Source organism: Melopsittacus undulatus, chromosome 13, assembly GCF_012275295.1.
Source record: "Melopsittacus undulatus isolate bMelUnd1 chromosome 13, bMelUnd1.mat.Z, whole genome shotgun sequence".
NCBI classification, from domain to species: domain Eukaryota; kingdom Metazoa; phylum Chordata; class Aves; order Psittaciformes; family Psittaculidae; genus Melopsittacus; species Melopsittacus undulatus.
This window is the reverse complement of record NC_047539.1, coordinates 7,327,399-7,340,737: the sequence shown is the minus strand read 5'-3', so window position 1 is coordinate 7,340,737 and position 13,339 is coordinate 7,327,399. Positions and strand designations below refer to the sequence as shown.

Genomic DNA, 13,339 nt, shown 5'->3' with positions numbered 1-13,339 from the left:
TGTAAGTACTGTTCTAGTAGCTGCTTCTTCCTCCTCCATGTGCTTTCTGCTCATTAACGTAATCAATTTGAGGGCCAGAAGGGACAATTCACTCTTTAATTTGGTCTTGTGTAACAGAGGAGTATATTTTAACTTAATGTAATACACCTTCAGACAATGAGGGTTTCCAGCAGTTACACTGTTCAGCCTTCACAGCACTGGAGTCCTAATGCCACTCCTTGAACTTCCCAGCCCGTGTTTTGTGTGTTATGGATACCAATTGTGATATGTGAATTCCCAGGTGTTTGCAAGCTTATTAGAAGGTGTTTGGTGCCACAGGCTGTGCTGGAGACACTTCTGTATTCATGCCTGGCTGGAAGAGCTCTTGTGCCTGAAGCATAGAGAAGAGGTGGAAAGCTGGGATCTGCTGCAAGCCACCAACCCAACCATTCTGGTTGGTAAGATTCAGTCAAAGAGGAGAGAAAGAATCCACACTTCCCTTGCTCAGCACCCTGGCCATGTAAGTGAGCCAGGATGGTTTCCCTGCTCTCCCTGGTGAGGCATAGCTGTGGAATCAAGGGTGGCATCAGCTGCACACCCCGCATGGTCACATGCTGCAGGGGCCTGCAAGGCTGCCCCATGACTCCAGGATGATTTATGTGTTTTCCATGATCCTCCTTTTCAGATGCAGTTGCCAAGCCTGCACAGCGCTGTTCAGCTGGGAGGAGGCTAATACACTCAGTGCATCTGCTTTCAGACTTTACACACTGCAAGAAGCTTTCTCAAATGAAAGGACTTTTGTTGTCTGCCTGCCTTGGAAATACTCTCCGAGATCCAGGTTATGGAGCTCTTTCCAGGCTGCTGAAGCAGCAGGATCTGCTTCTTTCACATTCCCCTATGGTGAATCTGGTTACACTCATCTCAGATTTTTTTTCTTTGATTTTTTTTAACTGATTTGTGATTGTGTGTTTCTTAATCAGCTTTGCTGAAGTCTTTTTGACTCACTCAATTGTTAGACTGCACTAGGAAAGGCATCTGGAATTAGTGCATGTCCCGGATAAGGGATTGTGCTGCTTTTACAGCAATTGGTTTGGGTGCTGTTTTCTGTTTGTATCCCCTTGTAACATTACCTGAGGTTTGTAAAATAAGCCCTGGTGTTTGCCTGTCTTTCAGCTACTCACAAGACTCAGCAGTGTGTTTGCTGTGCTCCATTTCCATTGCTGTGGCTTCCTGCTGGAATGGTTTCACCACTGAAAGGCCATTCGTTCCAGCATGTGGACCCTCAGATCTCCAGGTTCTCATTGTGCTGTTCCCCACTCAGCTTGCAGCAGACACCCCACCAAGGTTACTCTTCTCAGGATGCACTGAGGCTATCAGTTCCTGTTAGCTGTGGGGTTTGGATTGCAGAGCCAGAGCTCTGGAAGGAGATCAGCACAGCAAGTGTGAGATCCAAAGGACCAAGCCCATGGTGCTTTTGCAGGCCATGAGTTATGTTCCCCCTCCTCACAGCTCTCATTCCATAAAGCACTCCTGACAAATGAGAGGTGAGAGAGCAAACAAGGCCAGTCACACTAAGACCAAGGTGGCTGATCTGTGCACCAGTGCATGCATCTTGGTGGTCTGGCTGTCATTAAATATTACACTATTTATAGTCTACACTGTTAATAATTCACAAGCTCCTGCTTGTTTTGAGAAGCCTCCTTGGGATGGAGAAAGTTCAACAAGAGTTTGTGGAGGAAAAAGTGAAGGTGAAAGGAAAAAGAGAATGGAAGGAAGAAAAGGCAAAGAAAGTTGAAGAGGAAAAGGGATTGCAGTGAAGAGAATGGTGAGAAGTTAGAGGAGAAAGCACCATCAGAATCCCCAGACAGATTAGCTGCTGCTATTGCCGCAGTGCACACTGGAAAACTGTCACTTCTCTGCCCCCTTCTCCCCCATTGTTCCTTGGCTTTTACTCCCTGTGCCTTATTGTGGAAATTAAAATTAGTTTTCTGTAGGGGGCTATAAATTGCTGCATGTCTGGTACCTGAGGGGTTAATCTGTAAAGGTCTGCTAGAGGAGTATGCTGTGGAACAGTTGCACAGATGGAATAGCAGAGATAGACTGCAGTCATTCGCATTCTTTTGGTCTCTTTGGGATTTTATAATTCTTGGACCACATCTTTGGGTATAATAAACAGAGCAGATGGCTTTGTGTGTGGTGAATTCAGCCCTTTGTGATGAGTCGCTGCACTGGAATAAGGGAGACAGAGGCTGGGGGTTATTCCTTTCAGGTTCAAAACCATCCCTCTTTGTAAGCTCACCAGGGTGCCCTGCAAGGGAGCTGCTTCCAGGAACATCTGTGCTAAGTTTACCCACTGACGCTGCAGGAGCTGTTATCTCTGATGGCTGAACGTCATGTTGAGGGTTTTGAACTTGAACTGTCCTAGATGCGGATAACAGAAGAGGGTCCCTGTGATGCAGGGAAGGGTGCTCAGCCTTGCTCGAGGCCACCATGCCCACAGTCTGCTTTATGTCAGTGTAATCTCAGATATCACCAACCTCTACCACAGCTATTCCACTTTTCCTCTGAAAAATCCTTTCCAAACCATACGGTTCTGTCTGTTCCTCTTTGGCCTGGGTTACTCAGCTGCCAGTCACTTGCACTGTCTGGAGCTCAGGCTCCTTGCTAGAGGAGCACAATGCCCGATGGGCAGAAGCACGTTCCCTGGGTTTGGAATGATGCTCTTGTCCACTGTAAAGTGTGAAATGTTACTGAGTTGATTGATGTTCCTCTGGGTCCAGAGGAATAGGATGTAGTCAGCAATCAACTGCTGACCATATTTACAGTAGGAAAATAGGTTTTGCTTTTCATGAAATCTGTGTTTGGCACTGGGCGAGCAGGATTACACAGAGGGAAAATCAGTTGCATGCAGGGCATCAGTGTAGACTTCAATACAGTGTCTCTAAGTGCAATTTATAGAAGAGCAAGTTGAGTTTAACAGGAACAATGAAAGGCACAGACCACCTGCAGTCTGTAAAGCAGATCAATAAAATCATCAGGGCAGAAAAAACTGGCATGTTGGGGAATTATAGGGTTGGGTCTGACAGCTTCTGCCTGGAAACAGAGGAGCTGCATTCCTGCTGCGGCGGGGTTGGGAAAGAGCAGGTTGCTTGTAGATAAAGAGTGTTTGCTCACAGATCAGAGATGGGCCGGAGCTGATGTGGAACTGTGCTTGGAATACTTGGGTGGCTCATATCCAGGTCTGTTGCTACAGGGAATGTGTGCAGAGGGCAACAGAGAAGAGTTTGAGGCAAATGGAGGATTAACAGTTTAAGGCTCACGGTGTATTTGACTGCTGGATAATATTAGCATTGTTTTATAGATGGGTATGCAAATTCAGACTGAAGATTAAGGATTTACCACAGTTTGTATGGAACAGCCTAAACAGCTAAAACTCCTCCAGAGCAAAAGGCCAGCATTTCAACCTAGGGACCACCGTGTTATCCCTCCTGAGGCTGATGGCAGGAGCTTCACAGGGGTGCTGAGTTTCGTGGGTTCTGGATACTCTCAGCAGCTCTCCTGAGCTGGTGCTTCACTTCAGGCCAGAATCAGTGTTAGGGCACACTGTTGGAGCCTGCCCTACCTCTCCCAATGCAAATATCATGTGGGAATGGTAAAGAAAAGCAGCCCATCCAGCACCCTCACACATGTGCAGAAGGGCAGCCCCTGCGGGAGGAGAGGACTCGGGATGGGTGGTTTGTCCTGCGGTTGGTGTGGTGGGACTGATGCAGGTGTAATGCTGCTGCAGGGAGTAACACTGCATTGCCAAGTGATGGTGCTTGTCGGGCACAGCCATAGGCATGGCAACAATCCTGGTCTCATCCTAGTGACAGTCCAGGCCTCCAGCTTTCTTCCTGTGACTCAGACTCATGCCCTTTCTATGAGATCACCCAGGAGAGAAGCCAGAAAGTGCCAGTCAGTGCTGAAGTCACAAGGTCTCTCTGGTCTTCCTCTCCTATGAATCCTCTTCTCTTTTTGACCCCTGTTATACAATAAATGAGTAAGGAAAGAGACTGGCAGGGAGAGGCAGTGTTAACCTTGAATTATCTTTTGGGGCAGTGTGATAATCCAGGCTGAGCTGATTAGTCATCCAGAACAATTAAAATGCTGCTCTATAGTATTATGAGGAAGAAACTCTGGAGGTGCTGTGGGAAAGGCACCGCTTGCAAGGGGAAGAAAAAAGTGGATGCACAAAATGATCTCATTCCTCTGCAATTTTTAGACCATAAACCCAGAGAGTGGGAGTGATTGTGAGCAAACAAACTCCAACCAGGACTCAACAAGGAGCTTGTTTACACCTCTGAGGCCAAACGGCAAACACTGACTATATCTTTATCCATTTCCAGTGCATGGCACAAGTCTGTTCCATTAAGTTCCTTTAGAGTATCTGAGCTCTTGTGACATCTTTATAAGGCCTCAGATCAGGTATCAGGGATTAAACTCTTGCTGTTTTGCATCTGGGTGAGATTTCTGCTGGAATAGGAATACTTGCATTTAGAAACTGATTGTGTGAAACAGTGTGCTACAATTGTCATCATCCTTGGTTGATTACACTTTCCAGGATGAAGGTTCCGGTGTGAATACTGTGTGTGGAATCTCTGCTTTCTCTGAAGTATAACCCATCATTCTGTGACTACTGTTAACCTCAGATCAGTTGTATTTAACAGGTCCTATTGCAGTCAGACAGAATCCAAAGGAAAATCCACGGCTTAATTTTAAGGGAAAGCTTCTTCACATATTGAAACCCACCCCGCACATGTCAGGTAAGTCAATAAGAGACATGTCATGGGAAGAATACAAAGCCACCACTCATTTGTCAAACAAAAAGGAACACGGGCCTCTTTCCTCTGGCTAGTTCGGAATTCAGGGATTCGTGTGGCCTCTAATGCCCTCTAATGGACAAATCTGTTGGAGCACGGTCCTCTCGGAGTGAAACCATCCAGGATCCTTAGCGCTGCCAGGAGCCTGCCCCGCTTTCCCTGGGAGCCTGCCAGCTCCCACATTAAACCCGTGTTTAAGGGTTTGGAGCTGAGAAATATTAAGTCACCTCTTACCCAAAACTTGGCAGCTCTTTCCCTGCCTCCCTCCCTTCCTTCCGCATCTGCCCGGGTTTGTTTGTTTGGCTTCACTTAAGAAAGGTGGGAAAATGTTTTTTGTCCCTGATCCCAGATTTGGCACAGTCCCTCCAGGATGAAACCCTGTCCATCAGGAATCGCCTCAGTAAATGGTGGGGGGGTTCTGGAGCAAAGCTGATACATAGAAATCAAACAGTGTCACTTGGTGTATTTGAGCCACTTCTGGAGTGTTTGACAAATGTGGTGAGAATGAGAAATGGGATGGGAGGAATGAAGAGGAGAAATGGCAGTATGAAACACAGACTGCTGGGAGCAGGAGGGAAAAAAGATAATAAATATTTAATAAATAAAAGGCTAATAAATAATTTGAGTTGAAAATACACGGTAGAGAAAAGCAAAAGGTACAGATGTGGGAGGGGAAAAATCCATATTCTCGGGGACTTTCCTCTTACATGTGACTCTTACCACAGGTACCACTCTAGACAGCCACAGTGGGACATTTTTAGTGAGGAAAACCCACTGGCATTCCCACAAAGCCTGACAAGAGTCTGTGGATGCCTTAGGCTGTAATTTCTCATTTTGGTTTGCACATAAGCTTAAGGAAGTGCATTAAGAAGCTCTTGCCAAACTGTCTTAAAATAATCCACCAGCATAACCAAGAGGCACGAGATTGTCAAGAGCTGCCAAATAAATGGTTCCAAAACTCAGGAATTACCTGGAGCTGTGGAACTTGGTGTGATTTACCTTTAGATAATACCTAACCAGCAGTTACAGACTGGTATGTGTCTGCCTGCTGGGGACAGAACCGTTTGTGTGTTCATGTGTCCAACAGATGGGATCTAGCACAGCAGTTAACAGAGACACTGTTTTTGCCTAGGCCAGCAGATCCCTTCTGGGATAGAGGGTCTCAGGCACTTTATATCTAGCCTAGGGAGAAGAGGAAGCAATTAAAAGGAAGCAGAGAGCTTTGGGAAAGAATTGTCTTGACCAAATACTGGCTGGAATTTTCCAGAGAGTTTTGGGGAAACACTATGAGGATTTCCAACATCACCATTCAACCTCTGAAGTTTCCCACTGTCTAAAATTTGGGAATATTACAGCAAGCTGTGTTTGCTTTTAGGGAACAGATTTGCTTTGGGAAAAACACTAGGAGAAACAGGAAGAAGCACTGTTTGTTGTGTTTAGTAGGTTTTGAAGGGAAAAAATAGCCTTTTTCTACCTAAGTCAGGAGTTCCCAGTTGCTTTTCTCTCTGACCAGCTCTGGTTTCTTTCTTGGTTTCAGGACATGTTTGCAGAAGCCTATCAGTAAGCTGAAGCCCTTTCCTGCCCCTGCGTGGATTATTATTGTTTAGATTTTGGCAGAACGTAGAGATCCCCATGAAGATTGTGGCTGTATTGCCTTAAGCGGATATTATTCCTGCTGGATTGCTATGGGATACTTAAGGATACTTAAGGAGCTGAAAAAGGAGATTGAGCATGCTGATGGAGGAGCAGTTCTGTGTTCATTCCCTCTTGCACTCTTTGTGACAAAGCCTTTTCTGTCAGCCCAAACAGGTTCTGGATGTGAACCAGGGGGACTTGGAGCTAGCCTCATACCCAGATGCTTGCACACCTCCTGGGGGAGCACAACCAGCAGGGCTGGAAGTCCTGGAGAACAGATCCCTACCCTCATCCTCTTTTCTGGAGTCCAAGTAACTATTTACCTTTGCAAGGGGAGAATAACAAATGGTTATGGAATGGTGTGGGGATGCAATGTGCCTGTTTGCTTGGCTTTTGGTGGAGCCTTTCCTTGTGCTCACACAAACAAGATTGGGAAAGGCCTCAGGGAGCAGCTTTACTTACAATCTGACTCAGAGGACATGTCTGTAATTAAGCACATGTATCATGTAGATTTGGTAGGTTTGACTCTGATATAAATATACATAGCCAATACATTAGAGGACTTTTCTAGACCATAAGACAATATTTGTTTTAAAATCCTTTATGAAACGTATTAATGCTGACCATTATAGAGCACTCTGCTGCAGAGGGATCAATGGCCTTCACACCACAACTAGTTACAGCAAATGGATCATGCAAAATCCAGGGCACTTAACAGCCCAGTATTGGTCTCTGCAATTTGTATAAATCGGGATGCCCTCTGCATTTCCTGAAGGACAGGACCACAAGTACAGACAGAAACTCCAATTTATTCTTCAAACAGTTGTTTTTTTCTTAAAGAAAGTATTTGCATTTGATTTTCATCTTTCTATAGGACATCTGCCTCTTCAAATACTTGCTATGAGCCACACTCCTGAGTTTATTGCTAGAATGCAGTGGTACGGTTCATACTGTAAATCTGGATTACAGGAATTCCATTGTTGTTTACAGGGAAAGTTTCATCAAAACCAGGATTTGTGTTGCTGTTGCTGGTAATAATTCATATGTACTATGACAGTGGCAAGTCTCTGAGCGGAGCCAAGGCCCCCACTGAATTGGAGCTACAGCGAGTGAGTCCCTTTTATTCTCCAGCTCTTCACTGTGTGTTTGACCGTTCGTGAGGCTTTACCTCAAGTTACATATTCGTTGACACGGTCAGGACGCTCTGCACTAAAGGACGTTACCTTGTGCTGTGCGCTTTCCCACATCCCTTGTGTACCCAGAGGGACCCCACAAGCGGATGTGTCTGCGCCCTGGTGTCCACACACCCGGCTTCTCTGAGTCAGGGAGCGAACACCGGCTGGGAACCACGTCCCGGGGCAGGGGAGGGTTCGTGTGCGGCGGCTGCGTGCTGGTGGTTACTGCAGCGGGGCGGGAGGTGCTGAGCTGAAACAGACCAGTTTATAGGGATGGAACCGGTAACCCAGACCCGTGCGTGCCGCAGCTCCGCCCCTCCTGCCCTCGGCCCCTCCCTCCCCAAGCCCCGCCCACACCGCAGCCGCGCAGGCGCGAGGCGGGGCGGGCCTGCGCGGGGGCGGGGGCGCGCAGGCGCAGCTCGGCCCCGCCCCGCCGCCGCGCAGGCGCAGTGGGTTCCCCGCCGCCGGCTGGGTCTCGGCGCTCCCCCTGGCGCGGCGGCAGCGGCGCTGCTGCTCGGGCGGGCGGGGGCGGCCTTGGGCTCCCGCTTCCGGTGTGGTGTCATGGCGGGCCCCGGGCGCTGATGGCTGAGGGGAGCTGAGGGCCCCGCAGCGCGCCAGGGGTAACGGAGACCCGCCCGGCGCCTCTCCTGCCGCCCTCCCCGCGGGGATCCGCCCCCCTCCCCGGCCGGGCAGGCGGGGGGACATGGCGGCCCACAAGCCGGTGGAGTGGGTGCAGGCCGTGGTGAACCGCTTCGATGAGCAGGTAGCGCGGGCGGCCGTGAGGAGGAGAGAGAACGGGAGGGCCGCGGCTGGAGGCGCGGGGATGGGGCGAGCAGCGGGGGTGGCTGCCCCGCGGCCCGGGGCGCAGGCGGCGGTGGGAGCGCTGCCTCCCGCCGAGCTCCCGCCGCAGGGCTCCGGGCCGAGCCGGGGGGCCCAGGGAGCCGCCCCCGCCTCTGCGCCCATTGTGCGGGGCCGGTGGCTGGGTGGGGCCGGTCGGTCCATCCCTTCCAGCACACCCGGGGCTCTCCCCGCTCCTTCAGGAGTGGCCCTGGGCTCGGCGGCCGGCGGCTCCCCTGCGCCAGCCTGCTCGCGGTGCAGGGTGTCAGCGGGACGGTGCCGGGGTGAGGTGCCCGGCTCCTCTTCGTCTCTGCTCCCCTGCGCTTCCAAAAGTGTTTGCTTTTCATAGACGTTCCTGGGAAATTTGCTTGCTTGCTTTATACCATCTTTCTCCCTATAAAGGTGGTAAAGCCTCAAGAACGAGTTTAAGGAGGGCTCTGTGGAGCTGCTCAGGCTATTCTACCTGGTTCCCTATAGTGGAACCGTGGATGTTGGTGTGCGATTTCACCCACATCACCGGGAGCACAGGCGTGTGGGGTGAAGAGTGTTTTCTAACCAGTGCTGTTACAGTGACAGGCATTTGCTGCTCTTTACAACAGCCGGTGCTTGTAGTTGGCAGAAGGATTTTCTGAATGGAAGGATGAGGGATTTGTTGGCTTAAGACTTTGTGTCTCTCTGATCCACATGCAGAAACTGCTTACTGAGATTAGGTGGCATGACTTCCTCAAGGAGGCTAAGCTCAGTGCTTGGGCTCTGCATTTCTGCTCCCAGGATGCTCTTCTGACATGAGGTGTGAGCTTGGTTTGGGCTGAATGATCAGCTTCTGGCTTGTCTCCTTTTGCTGCACTGTGAATACAGCCGTTGTGCCACGCAAGGGACAGCTCTGTGAGCTCGTGTCAGGTCTGTCAGAACCATTAAGCTGGCTTTATAAATTGAGTTTTGTTCACCTGCCTTGTAGCCTCGTGTCCCCCTTGGTGATGTTTGGCTCTTGACAGCTCGCAAGAGGACTGGCCTGGTTGAATAAAAATAATCTCTTACTCTTTGCATTTATATTAAAGCTGCTGTAAACCAAGTTTATTTAGTAAAGGAAAACATCAAACTTTGTCTTTTGACATTAAAATGATGCACTTTCCCAATATATTTTAGGCGTATTTGCATAATTAACTTATTCCCTCCCTTATCTTGAGTCATAGAACTTTTTTTCCATAAGCCTAAAAAGCATGGTCCTGATTATGCTACCAGTAACACAAGTAAATGTTTCTTTGTGTACTGGTGTTAAAAGGCCCAAGGCTCTGCTGATTGCTTTGTTATGTATATGGTGGAATTGGGCTTGCCGACATCTGTTAGGAGTTAAGAACTTCAGCTTTGAAACAGAATTATTTCCCTATATGTTTTATGGGATAATTGCAGATAGGTGAATGGGAAGTGATCCTCTCTTGGTAGGGAGAAAGCTGGGCTGAGTTTTGAGATGCTGGAATACTGGATAATACACACCAAATAGTGTTGACTGTGGTAGTCATAGTACAGCTGGTGTCGTAGGGGCTATTTACACAGTTTTGATCAGTTTATTGCATATTTTTGTGGAACCAGTGCACTTTTAAGGGAACACTGGATCATCAAGCAGTGAATTGAGGATGAGGCACTAATCACGACATCCTTGTGAGGTGTTTTCTCTCATTTATTAATTTCAACTCGGGGTCCTTAATTGTGTGTGTTTGCTTTTAATACATCATTTCTTCTGCCGTGCCTGGGCTGCCAGTGATTATCACGGTGGAGAGGTGACTGCTCTTAGCTGAATACCCAAATGCCAGGTTGTGGTGACACCATTGCTACTACTGGATGTGCTGCCAACCACTGGTGATATTTACATGCACTTGTAACTCCTTACTGGGTAGTTGTGTGGTCATTAAGTTTTGCACTTGTTACATTTTACGCTGCTCAGTTGAGCATCAAGTTCGTAGTCCATGAAATATATTGAATATATGCACATTATTTTAGTGGTGATGATGCAGTTTTGAGTCTGCACGCTACGTCTGCTTTTCTAAATGCAGGACCTCTTGATTCAGCACTGAGGGAGCCACTACTAATTGTATCATAGGTATGTTAAAATGAGGAAGGGAAGCTCTTCTCTGTTGTGGGTTGTTTAATTTTGTCTTGTTTGGGTTTTTCTTTCTGCTTGGGAGAAGACCAAGCTTTTCAAGGTTTCTTCCTTCCTTTACAAAGGAGGGAAATGTTACCATCTTTCACCAAAATTTATAGATGTAGACAGGCTTCCCATTCATTTGCGAAGGGCTTGAATTCATTTTAAGACAGATGAACCAACAAACTGAGAGAATGCTAATCTGTATTGAAAACAAGAAAAATCAGTGCAAACCAGCCTGCTCTTGTCTGCTCTTGTTTATTGTTAGAAACGTTTCTTTAACCCAAATCTGCTTTTGTGAGGACAAAATGACTGGCAAGAGCAGCGCTATGAGTTAACCAGTGACTGGCTCCCTAAAGAGATTTCTCGGTTATACCATGCTGGAGATGACAACTGGTACAGTGGCCGCTTCCATGAGCCACTCTTGAAGGCTGTGGGAAGGGTTCAGCTGGTGCAGAAGGAGCCCATTGTTGGTCCATGTGAGGCCACATCTCATTCCTCGTGTCACACCTGTGTGATCTCTTGGCTCATTTCCTTTGTGGTACTAGTTAGAGTTTAAAACTTCCCAGGGACCAGGGCAGCATCAGGCTGCAATAGCACTAAGGGGCCAGGCTGTGTTTAAGGGCAGTTCTCTGTGATTTCAGGCACAATTAGGTCTTTGTAAAAGAAAATTATCTCTTCTTTTTTTTTTTTTTACCCTATGGAAATGTTCACTTAGAATTTCATGTGCTGTATTTTTATAGTATTTTTAAATGTGTTACAGGCTGAAATCATAGGAAGGCTGATGCAGGGGTGAAGTAGTTCAGAGCATAGTCAGAGGAGCCTTACTGCCTAAACCATTTAAATCTAGACTGTATTTAAACTGTCAGATACTATAAAAGGTATTAATCCTGTATAAACTTGTGGTGACTTAAGTGATTATGATATGCTTTAAAGAAAAAAAAGCCCTTTATTATGTGGATTATGGTTTAGGCTTCCTATTTGTAGTTTATGAGATCTGATTGCTTTCAGTTAAGAAAGCTTTTGTATAAACTGAAAGCCAGTAGGAACATTCCACTCTTACTTTCATTAAAAGGCATTAAATTAAAGCAAATATTCCATCTTCCTGTTGATTCTCTCTGCAGCATCTGAAATCTGTACAGAGACCTCAGAAAGCACTGGCTGCAAGCACCAGCTCTGGGGTTTTCATTACTGTTGTTCATCTTGGTTTGTTAAGAAACCACCAGTAGTAGGTTGTATTTGAAGTGTTTCACTGAGTTACAGTGCTTTGTCCTGTAAGGCAGGGCTGGTCTGTGCAAGATATGGAACTCTTTTCCACAACTGCTCCGTCTGAAACACATTTCCACAGGAGCAAAGAACAGAGCCAGATCATAGCACTGCCCTTAACCACACAGGGTGCTACTTCATCTGTCTCTAACATAAACCTGGAGCAGCTTTGATCTTATTTTTCTAAACCAGGGTGTGTAATGTATTTCAAACCCAAGTGCTTTACTGCACACAGATGGTGTCCTGCCAGATAGATAAAGGAATGGCCCACATGCAACAGATGTTACCTGAGTCCAGTAATGAGCTGCTGACAAGCATCAAGGTGTTTTGATGGTCCTTCTGTGTGTAGCACAGCAGTTTGTGTTAGCAGTAAATACACGTTTGTTCACAGTGCCAGCTTCTAGTTAACCTCATATTGGTTTTAGGCAACACATATAAGATACTTTCAGAGTTCTGTGTTCTTCTGAAGGTTTAGTTGTGAGGTTCTTTTTACTAAATAATGCCTTTGTACAAGGTTTATGACATTTGTATCTGGTTCTGATCATCATCTGTCCTGATGCTGAGGAAAGAGTGTTGCTGTGTATATTTTGGCTCTCACCAGTACGTTTGCCCAGTTCCAGTACTGCATTAGCAGCAGATCTGGAGAAGCTATAGAAGGTAAACAGGGCTGTGTACATGGAAGTCAAATGCATTTCTAGAGACAGGGTTTGACTTAAATTGTGTGGTCAGCAGATGTGTTTTAACAGCCAGGGAGCTTGCATGGCTGGTGAAAGCTGGTAGATGCTTCAGTGCTTCATCTTGTAAGTTTGATTTTCTAGTTGTTTCAGCAATACCTGATATAGAAGATGACTTGTGTCCTGAATTCGGGGTACACTGCATCTTGTACTGTATTATTGCAACTGGCAGGCTCGGCTCCTTAATGGCTTTTCCTTGTCTTCTGCAGCAATATTCTTCTTTACTTGATCCTAAAGATTCCAGATTTCATCTACCTATTTTGTCTCTGTCCACTGCATTATATAAGGCAAGCGGTAGTCCAGAACACCAGTTCCTGTGCTCTGGAGCTTGTTTGACACCTCAGTGAGACACAAAGTGGATTAGAGTTGTATGGCAGCATGTGTGTGCATCAGTGTGGTTACGAGGCTGTTGGCTGTTGCTTCCTATTTTAAGGGTGGAAAGAGCTGAATTAAAACAGTGGACCATCCCTTTGCTGAACAGGGATGAGCTGAAAATGGTCCATGTGTTCATAGTTTAAAGCTTCAGTTATAGTTAATTTTTTTGCTTTAATTTCTGTTTCTGATTCTAATAAAAGCTATTAAGGAAACCATTTGTGTTGGTCCTTCTCTTTTATAAAATAAAATCAAAGGCAATGAAAGTAAAATTTCAACTTTTTTTCCCTTTTTTGTAATGTTTAAATTTATGGATATTTATATAGAGGTGAAATAGTTTTG

General features: G+C 46.7%; 1 protein-coding gene across 1 annotated transcript in view; it reads left to right on the top strand.

The window, feature by feature from the left end:
- The first annotated feature begins 8,246 nt into the window (after positions 1-8,246).
- NF1 (neurofibromin 1) overlaps positions 8,247-13,339 on the top strand; it is a 70,082-nt gene continuing 64,989 nt past the window's right edge. The window contains exon 1 of the mRNA XM_034069098.1: positions 8,247-8,411. Coding sequence (XP_033924989.1) covers positions 8,352-8,411 — 60 coding nt within the window. The 5' untranslated portion in view covers positions 8,247-8,351. The remainder of the gene's footprint in view (positions 8,412-13,339) is intronic.